Raw genomic sequence first — 18,752 nt, 5'->3', positions numbered from 1 at the left:
GTGCATGTCTATCAATGATCTCCATAAAACCAAGATGCTAATAAGACCATGCGGTTTCCACATTAGCACACAGATCCATTTCCCCCAATCAAACCCAAACAGATCATGAACTAAACCCTGCTCCACAAAGTGTTTTGTATCTCTCTTGATGATAATACAAGGTTTAACCTTACTTGACTCACGGAATGAATAGAATTACCTGTTAGTTAGACTATGTCTCTCTCATCCTAACATTTCCTTTTCCTTAAAGTAACTACAGAAACCTGAAAACCTTTTCCAGTCGGACGGATTGTGTTTGTAGCTTTTTGTAGCTCAATGCTAGGAGACGGCTTTGTTTCCACATTGACCTGCTTCCCCCCTGACCTGAGGATCCTTCCTGTCTGCAGGGTGAACGACAGCATCGTGTTCGTGAATGACGTGGACGTGCGCGAGGTGACGCACTCCCTGGCCGTGGAGGCCCTGAAGGAGGCGGGGCCAGTGGTGCGGCTGTACGTCCTGCGGCGGCGCCCGGCCAGTGAACGCATCACGCAGATAAAACTGATGAAGGGCCCCAAAGGTAGGCAGGAAGTGACCTTTGACCTGCACAGGTGGGAAGAAGTGGAGTACAAATACTTAGTTACTGTACTTAAGTACATGTTTCTGGTATCAGTACTTTACTCCACTACTTATTTTTCTGACAACTTTTTACTTTGACTTCTTACATGTTGAACCCAAATACCTGTACTTTCTACTTCTCACATGTTGAACTCAAATACCTGTACTTTCTACTTCTTACATGTTGAACTCAAATACCTGTACTTTCTACTTCTTACATGTTGAACTCAAATACCTGTACTTTCTACTTCTTACATGTTGAACACAAATACCTGTACTTTCTACTTCTTATATGTTGAACACAAATACCTGTACAATTCTGACTTTTTATCAAAATGTCAAATTCTGACTTTTTCCTCAACATTCTGACTTTTTATCAACATTTTAAAAATCTGACTTTTTAATCAAAATTAAAAAACATCTGACTTTTTCATCAAAATCTCAATTTCTGAGTTTTTTTTCAACATTCTGACTTTTTCTCCAAATTCTGACTTTTTCTCAAAAATCTCCAAATTCTGACTTTTTCTCCAAATTCTGACTTTTTCTCAAAAATCTCCAAATTCTGACTTTTTCTCCAAATTCTGACATTTTCTCAAAAATTCTGACTTTTTCCTCAAAATTTTTAATAAAATTAATGATCACTGGTCACTGGCTTGAGCTTCAATCTCAGGATCCATGTATTTGTGATCCTCTCAAGAATGGAAGCAGTCATCACATACAAAGTATGGAAGTCCCTCCCCTTCCGGTGGACCTCCATGGGACCTTATTTCAGAAAATTTATGTATTGAAGTCAAAGATTATCTTTCGATCCCGTTTGAATTGTGCTACGAATTACACATATGATGTTTGTCAATTTAAAAGATAATTTTGCAAGTCAAAAAAGAAAAAATGTGTTTTAAAACTGTGAAGTAACACATTTTTTGTGTGAAACGCTGAATGAACTCATCTCTGGTCTCTTTTTCTCCAATTCTGACTTTTTCTCACAAATTTCAGATTTTTTTCAACATTCAAATGTGTTCTCAACAATTTCCAAATTCTGACTTTTTTTTTACTTTTTCTCAAAAATCTTAAAATTCTGACTTTTTCTAAAAATCTCCAAATTCTGACTTTTTCTCCAAAGTCTCCAAATTCTGGCTTTTTCTAAAAAATTCTGACGTTTTCTCACAAATTTCAGATTTTTTTCAACATTCAAATGTGTTCTCAACAATTTCCAAATTCTGACTTTTTTCCAAATTCTCTATTTTTTTACTTTTTCTCAAAAATCTCCAAATTCTGACTTTTTCTCCAAAGTCTCCAAATTCTGGCTTTTTCTAAAAAATTCTGACGTTTTCTCACAAATTTCAGATTTTTTTCAACATTCAAATGTGTTCTCAACAATTTCCAAATTCTGACTTTTTTCCAAATTCTCTATTTTTTTACTTTTTCTCAAAAATCTTCAAATTCTGACTTTTTCTAAAAATCTCCAAATTCTGACTTTTTCTCCAAAGTCTCCAAATTCTGGCTTTTTCTAAAAAATTCTGACTTTTTCTCAAAAATCTTAATACAATGAACTCTCCCTGGTCTCCGGCTTGAGCTTGAACCTCAGGATCCATGTATCTGTGATCCTCTCCAGAAGGGGAGGAGTCATCACATACAGAGACTAGTTCCTGAGCAGTGTCCTTCACATGCTGATATCAAGAGAGGGAGTCACACAGTCACAAGATGGAGAAACAGAAAGCAGTATTCAATGTTTACTTCAGATTAGCTCCACGTCAGAAATGAGCATGCTTGATGTCTCTCTCCATGGAGGCTGAGTCATCATGTTCATCACATAGCTATCATCTGCCTCAAGCAGTCCTGATGCTCTTCTATCACACATCCTGTCATGTTCACAGCTGCAGCTGATACCTTTGTTAGCATGCTGCTCTCATGTTCACAGCTGCAGCTGATACCTTTGTTAGCATGCTGCTCTCATGTTGGAAGAGGACACTCAGTGTCTTCCCAACACCTCCAGCTGATGGTTCCTGTTTCTAACGCCCTGCAGGTCTGGGCTTCAGCATCGCGGGCGGAGCAGGAAACCAACACGTCCCGGGAGACAACAGCATCTACGTCACTAAGATCATCGAGGGGGGGGCAGCACACCGAGACGGACGCCTGCAGATCGGGGACAAGATACTGGCGGTACGTAAATATATATATATAATATCTATAATATATATTCACCTCCGGCTCTTTGGAGCTTCAACATCGCCGTATGCTTTGGGATACGATCGTGAATGATCAACGGGGGGAGGGGGGGGTTGAGGAGCTCGGCGCTCGTGAACTGTCAACTCAACCGGAGGGCGGGGGGGCCTCGCTGCGGGGAAGCAGTGTGTGGACCTGTCAGCGCAACTTACATGATGCCGAATTTTCATTTAAAACAAATTGGTTTAAACGGCATAATAATAAGGACGATCATCCGTTCTGTGATTCTCCAGAACACACGTTCTGAAATCAGGGTCATTCAGAGTGAGATGAGATCGCTGTCCCTTTAAGAGAGAGAGGGGGGGGGGGTGTGCGTGTGTGTGTGCGTGTGTGTGTGTGTGTGTGTGTGTGTGTGTGTGTGTGTGTGTGTGTGTGTGTGTGTGTGTGTGTGGATGGTAGAGCGACAGAGAGGACACAGAGGTCTGTGACATTGAAGCTAAAGTGGGCTATTGCACCTGAAGCGTGTTGCTTCTGCCCTGGGAGCCGACAGAGAGTCATCCCCTCCTCTACTACGGTCTGGGAGCCGACAGAGGGTCATCCCCTCCTCGACTACGGTCTGGGAGCCGACAGAGAGTCATCCCCTCCTCTACTACGGTCTGGGAGCCGACAGAGAGTCATCCCCTCCTCGACTACGGTCTGGGAGCCGACAGAGAGTCATCCCCTCCTCGACTCGGGTCTTGGAGCCGACAGAGAGTCATCCCCTCCTCGACTACGGTCTGGGAGCCGACAGAGAGTCATCCCCTCCTCGACTCGGGTCTTGGAGCCGACAGAGAATCATCCCCTCCTCGACTACGGTCTGGGAGCCGACAGAGAGTCATCCCCTCCTCCACTACGGTCTGAGAGCCGACAGAGAGTCATCCCCTCCTCGACTACGGTCTGGGAGCCGACAGAGAGTCATCCCCTCCTCGACTACGGTCTGGGAGCCGACAGAGAGTCATCCCCTCCTCGACTACGGTCTGGGAGCCGACAGAGAGTCATCCACTCCTCCACTACGGTCTGGGAGCCGACAGAGGGTCATCCCCTCCTCGACTACGGTCTGGGAGCCGACAGAGAGTCATCCCCTCCTCGACTACGGTCTGGGAGCCGACAGAGAGTCATCCCCTCCTCGACTACGGTCTGGGAGCCGACAGAGAGTCATCCCCTCCTCGACTACGGTCTGGGAGCCGACAGAGAGTCATCCCCTCCTCGACTACGGTCTGGGAGCCGACAGAGAGTCATCCCCTCCTCGACTCGGGTCTTGGAGCCGACAGAGAGTCATCCCCTCCTGGACTACGGTCTGGGAGCCGACAGAGAGTCATCCCCTCCTGGACTACGGTCTGGGAGCCGACAGAGGGTCATCCCCTCCTCGACTACGGTCTGGGAGCCGACAGAGAGTCATCCCCTCCTCCACTACGGTCTGGGAGCCGACAGAGAGTCATCCCCTCCTCGACTACGGTCTGGGAGCCGACAGAGAGTCATCCCCTCCTCGACTACGGTCTGGGAGCCGACAGAGGGTCATCCCCTCCTCGACTACGGTCTGGGAGCCGACAGAGAGTCATCCCCTCCTCGACTACGGTCTGGAAGCCGACAGAGAGTCATCCCCTCCTCGACTACGGTCTGGGAGCCGACAGAGAGTCATCCCCTCCTCCACTACGGTCTGGGAGCCGACAGAGGGTCATCCCCTCCTCGACTACGGTCTGGGAGCCGACAGAGAGTCATCCCCTCCTCGACTACGGTCTGGGAGCCGACAGAGAGTCATCCCCTCCTCGACTACGGTCTGGAAGCCGACAGAGAGTCATCCCCTCCTCCACTACGGTCTGGGAGCCGACAGAGGGTCATCCCCTCCTCGACTACGGTCTGGGAGCCGACAGAGAGTCATCCCCTCCTCGACTACGGTCTGGGAGCCGACAGAGAATCATCCCCTCCTCGACTACGGTCTGGGAGCCGACAGAGGGTCATCCCCTCCTCGACTACGGTCTGGGAGCCGACAGAGGGTCATCCCCTCCTCCACTACGGTCTGGGAGCCGACAGAGGGTCATCCCCTCCTCCACTACGGTCTGGGAGCCGACAGAGGGTCATCCCCTCCTCGACTACGGTCTGGGAGCCGACAGAGGGTCATCCCCTCCTCGACTACGGTCTGGGAGCCGACAGAGAGTCATCCCCTCCTCCACTACGGTCTGGGAGCCGACAGAGGGTCATCCCCTCCTCGACTACGGTCTGGGAGCCGACAGAGAGTCATCCCCTCCTCGACTACGGTCTGGGAGCCGACAGAGAGTCATCCCCTCCTCGACTACGGTCTGGAAGCCGACAGAGAGTCATCCCCTCCTCGACTACGGTCTGGGAGCCGACAGAGGGTCATCCCCTCCTCGACTACGGTCTGGGAGCCGACAGAGAGTCATCCCCTCCTCGACTACGGTCTGGGAGCCGACAGAGGGTCATCCCCTCCTCGACTACGGTCTGGGAGCCGACAGAGGGTCATCCCCTCCTCGACTACGGTCTGGGAGCCGACAGAGGGTCATCCCCTCCTCCACTACGGTCTGGGAGCCGACAGAGGGTCATCCCCTCCTCGACTACGGTCTGGGAGCCGACAGAGGGTCATCCCCTCCTCGACTACGGTCTGGGAGCCGACAGAGAGTCATCCCCTCCTCCACTACGCTCTGGGAGCCGACAGAGGGTCATCCCCTCCTCGACTACGGTCTGGGAGCCGACAGAGAGTCATCCCCTCCTCGACTACGGTCTGGGAGCCGACAGAGAGTCATCCCCTCCTCGACTACGGTCTGGGAGCCGACAGAGAGTCATCCCCTCCTCGACTCCGGTCTGGAAGCCGACAGAGAGTCATCCCCTCCTCGACTACGGTCTGGGAGCCGACAGAGGGTCATCCCCTCCTCGACTACGGTCTGGGAGCCGACAGAGGGTCATCCCCTCCTCGACTACGGTCTGGGAGCCGACAGAGGGTCATCCCCTCCTCGACTACGGTCTGGGAGCCGACAGAGGGTCATCCCCTCCTCGACTACGGTCTGGGAGCCGACAGAGGGTCATCCCCTCCTCCACTACGGTCTGGGAGCCGACAGAGGGTCATCCCCTCCTCGACTACGGTCTGGGAGCCGACAGAGGGTCATCCCCTCCTCGACTACGGTCTGGGAGCCGACAGAGAGTCATCCCCTCCTCCACTACGGTCTGGGAGCCGACAGAGGGTCATCCCCTCCTCGACTACGGTCTGGGAGCCGACAGAGAGTCATCCCCTCCTCGACTACGGTCTGGGAGCCGACAGAGAGTCATCCCCTCCTCGACTACGGTCTGGAAGCCGACAGAGAGTCATCCCCTCCTCGACTACGGTCTGGGAGCCGACAGAGAGTCATCCCCTCCTCGACTACGGTCTGGGAGCCGACAGAGAGTCATCCCCTCCTCGACTACGGTCTGGGAGCCGACAGAGGGTCATCCCCTCCTCGACTACGGTCTGGGAGCCGACAGAGGGTCATCCCCTCCTCGACTACGGTCTGGGAGCCGACAGAGGGTCATCCCCTCCTCCACTACGGCCTGGGAGCCGACAGAGGGTCATCCCCTCCTCGACTACGGTCTGGGAGCCGACAGAGGGTCATCCCCTCCTCGACTACGGTCTGGGAGCCGACAGAGAGTCATCCCCTCCTCCACTACGGTCTGGGAGCCGACAGAGGGTCATCCCCTCCTCGACTACGGTCTGGGAGCCGACAGAGAGTCATCCCCTCCTCGACTACGGTCTGGGAGCCGACAGAGAGTCATCCCCTCCTCGACTACGGTCTGGGAGCCGACAGAGAGTCATCCCCTCCTCGACTACGGTCTGGAAGCCGACAGAGAGTCATCCCCTCCTCGACTACGGTCTGGGAGCCGACAGAGGGTCATCCCCTCCTCGACTACGGTCTGGGAGCCGACAGAGAGTCATCCCCTCCTCGACTACGGTCTGGGAGCCGACAGAGGGTCATCCCCTCCTCGACTACGGTCTGGGAGCCGACAGAGGGTCATCCCCTCCTCGACTACGGTCTGGGAGCCGACAGAGGGTCATCCCCTCCTCCACTACGGTCTGGGAGCCGACAGAGGGTCATCCCCTCCTCGACTACGGTCTGGGAGCCGACAGAGGGTCATCCCCTCCTCGACTACGGTCTGGGAGCCGACAGAGAGTCATCCCCTCCTCCACTACGGTCTGGGAGCCGACAGAGGGTCATCCCCTCCTCGACTACGGTCTGGGAGCCGACAGAGAGTCATCCCCTCCTCGACTACGGTCTGGGAGCCGACAGAGAGTCATCCCCTCCTCGACTACGGTCTGGGAGCCGACAGAGAGTCATCCCCTCCTCGACTCGGGTCTTGGAGCCGACAGAGAGTCATCCCCTCCTCGACTACGGTCTGGGAGCCGACAGAGAGTCATCCCCTCCTCGACTACGGTCTGGGAGCCGACAGAGAGTCATCCCCTCCTCGACTACGGTCTGGGAGCCGACAGAGAGTCATCCCCTCCTCGACTACGGTCTGGGAGCCGACAGAGGGTCATCCCCTCCTCCACTACGGTCTGGGAGCCGACAGAGAGTCATCCCCTCCTCGACTACGGTCTGGGAGCCGACAGAGGGTCATCCCCTCCTCCACTACGGTCTGGGAGCCGACAGAGGGTCATCCCCTCCTCCACTACGGTCTGGGAGCCGACAGAGAGTCATCCCCCTGTTGTTTGACCCCCAGGTGAACCACGTGTCCCTGGAGGACGTGCTTCACTAATAATGACCAGTTTGACCTCTGACCCCCAGGTGAACCACGTGTCCTTGGAGGACGTGCTTCACTAATAATGACCTCTGACCTCTGACCTCCAGGTGAACCACGTGTCCCTGGAGGACGTGCTTCACTAATAATGACCTCTGACCTCTGACCTCCAGGTGAACCACGTGTCCCTGGAGGACGTGCTTCACGAGGACGCGGTGGTGGCTCTGAAGAACACGGGCGAGGTGGTGTACCTGAAGGTTTCCACGCCCAACGCCCAGTACATCCAACAGGCCGACAGATACAGCCCCCCCGACCTCACCAGCTGTACGTACACTTCCTGTTTCACACAGTCATTCACTTCCTGTTTCACACAGTCGTACACTTCCTGTTTCACACAGTCCTACACTTCCTATTTCACACAGTCGTACACTTCCTGTTTCACACAGTCCTACACTTCCTATTTCACACAGTCGTACACTTCCTGTTTCACACAGTCGTACACTTCCTGTTTCACACAGTCGTACACTTCCTGTTTCACACAGTCGTACACTTCCTGTTTCACACAGTCATTCACTTCCTGTTTCACACAGTCGTACACTTCCTGTTTCACACAGTCGTACACTTCCTGTTTCACACAGTCGTACACTTCCTGTTTCACACAGTCCTACACTTCCTATTTCACACAGTCGTACACTTCCTGTTTCACACAGTCGTACACTTCCTGTTTCACACAGTCATTCATTTCCTGTTTCACACAGTCGTTCACTTCCTGTTTCACACAGTTGTACACTTCCTGTTTCACACAGTCGTACACTTCCTGTTTCACACAGTCCTACACTTCCTATTTCACACAGTCGTACACTTCCTGTTTCACACAGTCCTACACTTCCTATTTCACACAGTCGTTCACTTCCTGTTTCACACAGTCCTACACTTCCTATTTCACACAGTCGTACACTTCCTGTTTCACACAGTCGTTCACTTCCTGTTTCACACAGTCGTACACTTCCTGTTTCACACAGTCGTACACTTCCTGTTTCACACAGTCGTTCACATAGATATATATAAACACGAGATGACTCACCCGCGCTGCTGGCCAATGGAGACCGACTTTGCCACTTGGCCGCCATCTTGCTACAGGCAGTGCTCTCATTCATAACATTATGGTTTACTATTTAAATAACCATAGCTTGCTCAATTTTCAACCAATGTTCAAACGGTTTGGTTTTTTATAAACATCAAAGATGTAGTTATGATACTGCATACTTATAATCATGGACTTTCATATGAAAATAACATTAATCAGATAAAGCAATAGCTATACACACACACACACAAGGTATTTATATTAAATATTTGCCGGTGTATATATTTCCATTTATTTTATTATATTTTTATATTTAAAATAAATTATAAATAAATTATAAAATTAAAACACATTTATATTTTATATATAAAAATCGGTCTCATGTTACCACTCTGTAAACCAAGAGTTGTTAATTTAGCCTTAGCTTGAAGAACAGGGACACAACTAATGACAATAGCATATGTTGGTATATTATTTAGATATTCACACCTTTATCAGAAGAACTAAACCAACATAACATGTGCTCACAGACAGGCCAGTTCGCTCTCATTTATCACAATTATGTTTGACATGAGATCTTCATATAGTCCTAGTTTTGTATTTAGTTTCTAGATTTGTAAACAAATCCAGAACCTTTGAAATATGTTATTGAAAAAAGACCAAGAATAATATAAACTGTACCATGTGTCCTTTTGTGTCCTTCTGTAGTCCATTTGTGGTTTGTCTTGACTCACCCCGGCTGATATATCACAAAATCCACTGTTTAAATTGTTCCCTATATTGCCCCTATGCCCCTGTAAGGTGTCCTTGGGTGTTATGAAAGGCGGTGTATTATTATTATTATTATTAAGAAGAACAACTTGGTGTGGTGTGGAGGGGATGTAGGAAGCAGGAGCAGGTGGGGAGAGATGGGGCTTCAAGGTTATTTGTTTTAAATGTGTCTTGGAGATAAGGACCAGCTGCACACAATAAAATACAGTATAACACAAAACCAATAAGACACACGGTGACACATGGCACACCAACAATCAATCATCGTCCAGCCTCAGCTTTGGTATTCTTTCACAACCATGCTATGGGTTTATTAGACTGAGCAAACATAAACATATGTGGTGATCCCACGGGTTCTTGTTTGCAGCGGCGGCGATTGGAGCATCCGTACGCTGCACACAAGTCCGGCATAGTCAGGTACTTCTGTAAACACAAAGCCAGCAAATTCCTGTATCATAATGCAAGAGGTTTTTAACAAGCCAAACCACTTGGAAGAAATCATGTGTAACTTAAGTTGTGTTGAAAAGAAAGAGCAGTTCTGCCTCTCCCACTGGTGTAAAGTTGCTGGGTCAACTTTGTAATACTAGGTCTCACTCACAGCCTCTTGTTATTAGCCAGCTAATACATACAACCACATACACAAAGAAAAGCTGCCATTTCAACATGTCCAAGCATCCTGTATCATAGCCATGCTAATCATGTTTATAATAAACCAAACCGTTTGTAAATCAGTCAAGATTTCAGAGAGTTAAGAGTATGTTTGTGCAGATCACTCACCTGACAACAGCTACCATAACGCGAATCAGAGTAACTGTTGACTGTAGCAAGATGGCGGCCGGTCAGCTACGCTGGAAAATCTCCCATGAGCCATCTAGTGTTTATATATATCTATGGTTGTACACTTCCTGTTTCACACAGTCGTACACTTCCTGTTTCACACAGTCGTACACTTCCTGTTTCACACAGTCGTACACTTCCTGTTTCACACAGTCGTGGGTTTCATTGTGAAGGGTCGTGTCGTGGATCCGATGTAACACTCACAACATGAGACAAAGAGGAAGCATAGAACACAGAGATGGTTGAAGTTCAGCAGTATAAGAGACACGGTGCATCAAAGCTCTCTCTGCCGACAGACCGAGAAGATCTTACACTTCAAAGTGCACTGAACCCTTCCTGGCCTCATGCAGTCTCATGGTGCTTCTCCTGTCCCGCAGACTCGAGCCGCGGCGTTCTGAATTAGGACAAGTTTTCCAAATCCTGCTGTGACATTATTCTGTTAATCCGATTCTAAAGGGCATAGTCTGCTGATCTAGAAACAGTTTGAATGTTGATATTCATTCATGTGATATTATTTATTAACTGTTGTTATTGTTTCTACTCAGCCTACATGGAGCCGGACTACCTGTGTGATTACCCAGAAGCCCCTCTGTCGCCGCGCCGGTACTCCCCCGTGCCCCGGTGCATGCTGGGAGAAGAGGAGTCCTCGCGGGAGCCTCGGCGCGTGGGGGTGCAGCGGGGGGGCAGCGGCCTGGGGTTCAACATCGTGGGGGGGGAGGACGGGGAGGGCATCTTCATCTCCTTCATCCTCTCTGGAGGACCAGCTGATCTGAGCGGGGAGCTGAGGAAGGGGGACCAGATCCTGAGCGTGAGTACAGGAAGTGACCTCATAGAGACAGGAAGTGACATCATAGAGACAGGAAGTGACCTCATAGAGAGGAAGGGGGACCAGATCCTGAGCGTGAGTACAGGAAGTTACATCATAGAGAGGAAGGGGGACCAGATCCTGAGCGTGAGTACAGGAAGTGACCTCATAGAGACAGGAAGTGACCTCATAGAGAGGAAGGGGGACCAGATCCTGAGTACAGGAAGTGACCTCATAGAGACAGGAAGTTACATCATAGAGAGGAAGGGGCACCAGATCCTGAGCGTGAGTACAGGAAGTGACCTCATAGAGACAGGAAGTTACATCATAGAGAGGAAGGGGCACCAGATCCTGAGCGTGAGTACAGGAAGTGACCTCATAGAGACAGGAAGTGACCTCATAGAGAGGAAGGGGGACCAGATCCTGAGTACAGGAAGTGACCTCATAGAGACAGGAAGTTACATCATAGAGAGGAAGGGGCACCAGATCCTGAGCGTGAGTACAGGAAGTGAGCTCATAGAGACAGGAAGTTACATCATAGAGAGGAAGGGGCACCAGATCCTGAGCGTGAGTACAGGAAGTGACCTCATAGAGACAGGAAGTGACCTCATATAGACAGAAAGTTACATCATAGAGAGGAAGGGGCACCAGATCCTGAGCGTGAGTACAGGAAGTGATCTCATAGAGACAGGAAGTGACCTCATAGAGAGGAAGGGGCACCAGATCCTGAGCGTGAGTACAGGAAGTGACTTCAGAGACAGGAAGTGACCTCACAGAGACAGGAAGTGACCTCAGTGTGTGGATCTCCTCAGACTGAAGCTGGATGTTGTTTTGTTCCAGGTGAACGGGGTGGATCTCAGGTTTGCGACTCATGAACAGGCAGCCGCCGCTCTGAAGAACGCCGGACAGACGGTGACCATCGTGGCTCAGTACAGACCAGAGGGTGAGACACGCACATAAAGATATATATAAAGATATGTAATATAATGTTAATGATGGTCTGTGTGTGCAGAGTACAGCCGCTTCGAGGCGAAGATCCACGACCTGAGGGAGCAGATGATGAACAGCTCGTCAGGAAGTCTGAGGGTCAACCGCAGCTTCTACCTCCGGTACCACACACATTCACATCATATACATCACACGCATCATATAAACTTAACAAGTCAGGAAATCTGTGTTTGGTAGATTATCTTTGTTGTAACAAAACTTCTTGACTATACATCGTATACCGTTGGAAAGCCTGTTTAGCTACAGAGGAGATTTCACATTGTTCATGGGCGCAACCCCCGTACTCCGTTCTGCTCATCGCTCAGATGCGTGTTCCTCACCACTGTGACACCGTGTGAAGGTCAGAAAACAGGCTTTCCAACGGCATAGCATTTATTGCCAAGAAGCATTATAGAAATAATCTACCAAACACAGAGTTCCTTGCTCTCCGTGTTAAGTCGATGTAATGAAGAGGCGTATTGAAGGCAGTGCTGTGTCTCAGGGCGCTGTTCGACTACGATAAGCAGTGGGACTGTGGAGTCCTGTCTCAGGCGCTGGACTTCAGCTTCGGAGACGTGGTCCACGTGACGGACAGCAGCGACGACGAATGGTGGCAGGCCAGGAGGGTGAGCCCGGGGGGGGAGCCTGAGGAGACCGGGTACATCCCCTCCAAACACAGGTAGCACACCTCCATCACAGGTAGCACACCTCCATCCAGGTAAAGGTGTGTTCTGAAATAACGCTGGTGTCGTTTCAGGGTGGAGAGGAAGGAGTGGTCCCGCATGAAGAGCAAAGGTAATTCTCAGAACACTAAATAAATAAACAACAATAATAATAAATGTTAATTTGTGTTTTCTTCCCGCAGGTAGAGAAGGCTTCGTCCACAGCTACGAGCTCGTCTCTCAGATCGAAGGTCAGTCCTGTCAACGATGAGCAGTGTTAATAAAGTTTTCTCTCTTTAGTAGACTGTCAACACTGAGCAGTGCTAATAAAGTGTTCTGTCTTGAGTGGACTGTCAACACTGAGCAGTGCTAATAAAGTGTTCTGTCTTGAGTGGACTGTCAACACTGAGCAGTGCTAATAAAGTGTTCTGTCTTGAGTGGACTGTCAACACTGAGCAGTGCTAATAAAGTGTTCTGTCTTGAGTGGACTGTCAACACTGAGCAGTGCTAATAAAGTTTGCTGTCTTGAGTGGACTGTCAACACTGAGCAGTGCTAATAAAGTGTTCTGTCTTGAGTGGACTGTCAACACTGAGCAGTGCTAATAAAGTTTTCTGTCTTGAGTGGACTGTCAACACTGAGCAGTGCTAATAAAGTGTTCTGTCTTGAGTGGACTGTCAACACTGAGCAGTGCTAATAAAGTTTTCTGTCTTGAGTGGACTGTCAACACTGAGCAGTGCTAATAAAGTTTTCTGTCTTGAGTGGACTGTCAACACTGAGCAGTGCTAATAAAGTGTTCTCTCTTTAGTGGATTACGCTCGGCCAATCATCATCCTCGGTCCGACCAAAGATCGCGTTAACGACGACCTTCTCTCCGAGTTTCCCGACAAGTTCGGATCCTGCGTTCCCCGTAAGTGTGACATCACTTCCTGTCTCCTGAGGGGTTAGGGTTCATCCCTTCCTAGCAGTCAGTTAGTTCAGTTGTAAGGTTTCAGTCAGATCACTTCCCAAGTTTCTGCCTGACAGACACTGGAGCGGTTTGGAGATTTAAAGTCACATGTCAGTCAGAACTACAGAGCCGTGATACAGAGAACACACACACACACACACACACACACACACACACACACACACACACACACACACACACACACACACGAGTTGCCCACTGGCAGGTCAAATGGCCTGGCCCTCCCACGGCGCCGGGCATGCCCGTTAGCCTAGCCTCCGGTGTTGCTTGAAAACGTTATTGAGCAAACAGGAAGTGATGTCACGTCTCCCCGCAGACACCACCCGCCCCCGACGGGATTACGAGGCGGACGGACGGGATTATCACTTCGTGGCGTCGCGGGAGCAGATGGAGCGTGACATCCAATCACATCGCTTCATCGAGGCGGGGCAGTACAACAGCCACCTGTACGGGACGTCAGTGCAGAGCGTCCGGCAGGTGGCCGAGCAGGTGAGGGGCGGGGCTTAGGGTGAGGGGCGGGGCTTAGAGTGAGGGGCGGGGCTTATCGTGAGGGCCGTGTGAGTGTATGTGTGTGTGTGTGAGTGTGTGTGTGTGTGTGTGTGTGTGTGTGTGTGTGTGTGTGTGTGTGTGTGTGTGTGTGTGTGTGTGTGTGTGTGTGTGTGTGTGTGTGTGTGTGTGTGTGTGTGTGTGTGTGTGTGTGTGGGGTCTGTGTTAGGGTCCCCATTAGAACTAGCATGAGCATTAGCTATTTAGCACACACAGTCAAACATAAACTAAAATACAGCTGATCATTCAAATAATGATAGTTCTTATTGTGTGTGTGTGTGTGTGTGTGTGTATGTGTGTGCGCGCGTGTGTGCATGTGTGCGTGTGCGTGTGTGTGTGTGCGTGTGTGTGTGTGTGCGTGTGTGTGTGTGTGTGTGCGTGTGTGTGTGTGTGTGTGTGTGTGTGTGCGTGTGTGTGTGTGTGTGTGTGCGTGTGTGCGTGTGTGTGTGTGTGTGTGTGTGCAGGGGAAGCACTGCATCCTAGACGTGTCGGCTAACGCGGTGCGGAGGCTTCAGGCGGCGCAGCTTCACCCCGTCGCCATATTCATCAGACCCAGATCTCTGGAGAACATCCTGTGAGTCTCTCTCTCTCACACACACACACACACACACACACACACACACACACACACACACACACACACACACACACACACACACACACACACACACACACACACACACACACACACCATCTTCACAACAGGAGACTAAAGGAATGACTAAGTGATGAACCTGTGTGTGTGTGTGTGTGTGTGTGTGTGTGTGTGTGTGTGTGTGTGTGTGTGTGTGTGTGTGTGTGTGTGTGTGTGTGTGTGTGTGTGTGTGTGTGTGTGTGTGTGTGTGCAGGGATCTGAACAAGCGTCTGTCGGAGGATCAGGCGAGGAAGGCTCTGGATCGGGCCATCAAGCTGGAACAGGACTTCCTGGAGTGTTTCACAGGTAAACACAAACTCACACACACACACACACACACACACACACACACACACACACACACACACACACACACACACACACCCCCCTCTCACACACCCTCCCTCTCCCTCTCAGCGGTGGTGCAGGGCGACAGCTTCGAGGAGGTGTATCACCTGGTGAAGGCAGTGATCGAGGAGCAGGGCGGGCCCTACATCTGGGTCCCGGCCCGCGAGAGGCTCTGATTGGCTGCTGCTGACGTCTCCATGGAAACCACCGGCAGTCAGCAGCGTTTCTGGGTCCTGTCTGCGAGAGGACGAGTGCTGTGATTGGACGGAGAGAGCTGTCTGTCTCTCTACCTGTCTGCCCCTCTTCACCTGTCCCTTACCTGCCACTCCCTCCTCCTGTGTCTCTCTCACCTGTCTGTCCCTCACCTGTCTGTCTCTCACCTGTCTGTCCCTCACCTGTCTGTCCCTCACCTGTCTGTCTCTCACCTGTCTGTCCCTCACCTGTCTGTCTCTCACCTGTCTGTCTCTCACCTGTCTGTCTCTCTCGTGGCGCAGACAGACAGGAATCAGGACTGTAGAGCTCAGTTGGTATTAAAGTATTTATATTATCCTATTTATTTATTTATCTATTTATTTATGTGATGTGAAAAAGATGTATGAGTGTGTGTGTGTGTGTGTGTGTGTGTGTGTGTGTGTGTGTGTGTGTGTGTGTGTGTGTGTGTGTGTGTTGTACATACAGACTTGTGTAACTGTAAATAAAACGATGGGGCTCAAACACACAGTCTATTCAGGGCTTATAGAATCAACACATTGGACTACAATACCCACAATCCTCTCTCTGGACTGCAAACCTATTCATATGGACTACAAATCCCCTGCTGTCTGAACTACAATGTCCGCAATACCTCATATTGGATTACAAACACTGAAACACCCTTCTGTCTGGACTACAACTCCCACAGTCCAACTGTTCATTGGTTACAACATCCTTTCTGCTGAACTACGATGCCCACAATGCCTCACTGCTCGGATTACAAAGAACCCAACTCTAATTATGTGGAATACAAAACCCTATCTCCCCCGCCTGATGGAACTACAAAACCCACCATCCCCTTTGGTTTGGACTACAACACTCATTTGGACTACAACGCCTACAACTCCCTTTGGTTCTGACTGCAAATCAAACAATCATGTTTATTTGGACTACAAGACCCACAATCCATCTCTGCATAGTCCCCCTTAATCCTCCCCATCTAAACTACAATTCCCACAATCCCCTGCGCTGCAGTAGACAGTTTTTGCTGAGCAGCATTAGGCAGGGGAAACTGAAACTGATCACTTCCTGTTTTATAAGCAGAAGGAGAAACTACATTACCCACAATTCCCTGCTCCAGTGAAGGATTTCACCACCAACGAATATATCTTCAGCACAGAAGGACTACATTACCCACAAGTCATAGTGCGATATCCTCGTCTGGCTGTGGTGGGTTAGTTATTCTGGACTACAGTACCCATAATTCCCTGGAGCTGAGTGAACACACTAGGACTACGTTACCCAGAATGCTTTGTGAGGCTTCTGATGGTTCCAGACTGAGATCAGGGTCATGTGAATAATAATGGCTATATTAATGATGAGGATGATGATGCTGGTGATGAAGATGATGATGAAGATGAGGTGTGTGTGAGCACTGTCAGAAACACTTTAATATCTGAGTATTTATCTCGCTGACACAGAGCCGCGTAACAAATGATTAGTTTAAATTAAAAACTGAAATAAATGATTATAAAACCTGAGCGGCTCCTTCCTTTCTGCCGACGCCCGGCTTCAGGTCGTCTGCGGACCCCCGGCTTCAGGGCTTCAGGTCGTCTGCGGACCCCCGGCTTCAGGTCGTCTGCGGACCCCCGGCTTCAGGTCGTCTGCCGACCCCCGGCTTCAGGTCGTCTGCTGACCCCCGGCTTCAGGGCTTCAGGTCGTCTGCCGACCCCCGGCTTCAGGTCGTCTGCCGACCCCCGGCTTCAGGTCGTCTGCCGACCCCCGGCTTCAGGTCGTCTGCCGACCCCCGGCTTCAGGTCGTCTGCTGACCCCCGGCTTCAGGTCGTCTGCTGACCTCCGGCTTCAGGTCGTCTGCTGACCTCCGGCTTCAGGTCGTCTGCTGACCCCCGGCTTCAGGCTTCAGGTCGTCTGCCGACCCCCGGCTTCAGGTCGTCTGCCGACCCCCGGCTTCAGGTCGTCTGCGGACCCCCGGCTTCAGGTCGTCTGCCGACCCCCGGCTTCAGGTCGTCTGCCGACCCCCGGCTTCAGGTCGTCTGCGGACCCCCGGCTTCAGGTCGCCTGCGGACCCCCGGCTTCAGGTCGTCTGCGGACCCCCGGCTTCAGGTCGCCTGCGGACCCCCGGCTTCGGGTCGCCTGCGGACCCCCGGCTTCAGGTCGCCTGCGGACCCCCGGCTTCAGGTCGCCTGCGGACCCCCGGCTTCAGGTCGTCTGCGGACCCCCGGCTTCACGGGAACACACGATACTAACAATATTCATTTCAATGAGTTTTTGTGACTTTATGTTTTTTTTAGATTTCGATTTATTTACTTTATTACTGATCGGATCTGCACAAACAAGATATCAGATTAAAGCTGAGACTCCACAGATGTTAGAGGTATTAGTATCATCACTGAGCGATCAAATATTCGCTCAGCCAATCAGAAATAGTCTCACCTTTGCTGTTTTTCTGATCAAAGTTGTGTTCAATGGCATTAAAACTATAAAAACGCTGCTGAAGGTTAATCCAAGGTCTCTGTGTCACTCTGAATGATTTCTGATCATCCATCTTCATTTCATATTAGCTGCTATGATAGCTACCAAAGTATGACAGTAAACTTGTTTCTAAAGATCCCATGTCACGGCATTTCTCCTGGTCATAGTTCCATGGTTGAGGTCTAGAATAGATTCACATTGTTCAATGTTTCAAACTCTCATTGGTTTCTCACAGCATCTCTGATAGTCTGTGTATTCTCTCTGTCCTACACGGCTTGTTGGAGCTCCTGCCCCCCCCCCCCCCTGTGAGCCCACTGTGCTCTGATTGGTCAGCTCGCCCACTCTGTTCTGATTAGTCCACCACCGTTACAGCTGAAGATCAGTGATTATGTGTTACCATGGCGTTTGTTAGCAACCAGGAAGTGACACCAGTAAAGACAAACAGGTGAGAATGCTGCGTGGGGTCTGGGTGCCGTGTTGGAGGGACGATGCGGGGCTCGCTGCTCCGCGGTCCCAACTCGTCTATTGCCAACGTTCAGGATATGCAAGTCAAGGCGCTTTCACACCGGAGTACTTTTCCCAGGAATAGTTCCGATAGTTCCTGGGATTTTGCGTTCACACCAAAAAGATCTGGAACTAGAACTTGTGAACCTTCTAGGGACTTTCCTGGGGAGAGAAGAGGTTCCAATTTCTGATTGGCTGGGCGAATTTCAAACCGCGGCCCGTAAAACTCTGCCATTTTATTTGCTCGCATTAGCATTAGCCTAGCGCACCAACTAACTTATGGCAACACAAAAGAAAACATGGGAGCAGTGGAGTGATGAGGAGGTGTCAGCGTTCTGGCGATTTACTCTGAAGGCTTCAGTAGAAGCCAGTCCTCAACTCCGGGGACTTCCGTGGATTTATT

The 18,752-nt window shown here is 50.4% G+C and overlaps 1 protein-coding gene across 1 annotated transcript; it reads left to right on the top strand.

Moving 5' to 3' along the window:
• The first annotated feature begins 315 nt into the window (after positions 1-315).
• On the top strand, positions 316-17,857 carry LOC117441939 (disks large homolog 4-like). Its single transcript, XM_034077947.2, has 14 exons — positions 316-556; positions 2,618-2,754; positions 7,689-7,839; positions 10,756-11,018; positions 11,856-11,958; positions 12,028-12,124; positions 12,505-12,681; positions 12,760-12,797; positions 12,868-12,915; positions 13,471-13,572; positions 13,949-14,121; positions 14,643-14,752; positions 15,027-15,118; positions 15,230-17,857. The coding sequence occupies exons 1-14, from the start codon at positions 316-318 to the stop codon at positions 15,334-15,336; spliced, it is 1,839 nt and encodes a 612-aa protein (XP_033933838.1). The 3' UTR covers positions 15,337-17,857.
• Positions 17,858-18,752: the final 895 nt, after the last annotated feature.

Source organism: Pseudochaenichthys georgianus, unplaced genomic scaffold (genome assembly GCF_902827115.2).
Source record: "Pseudochaenichthys georgianus unplaced genomic scaffold, fPseGeo1.2 scaffold_2202_arrow_ctg1, whole genome shotgun sequence".
NCBI classification, from domain to species: Eukaryota; Metazoa; Chordata; class Actinopteri; order Perciformes; family Channichthyidae; genus Pseudochaenichthys; species Pseudochaenichthys georgianus.
This window is presented reverse-complemented; position numbering and strand designations above follow the sequence as displayed.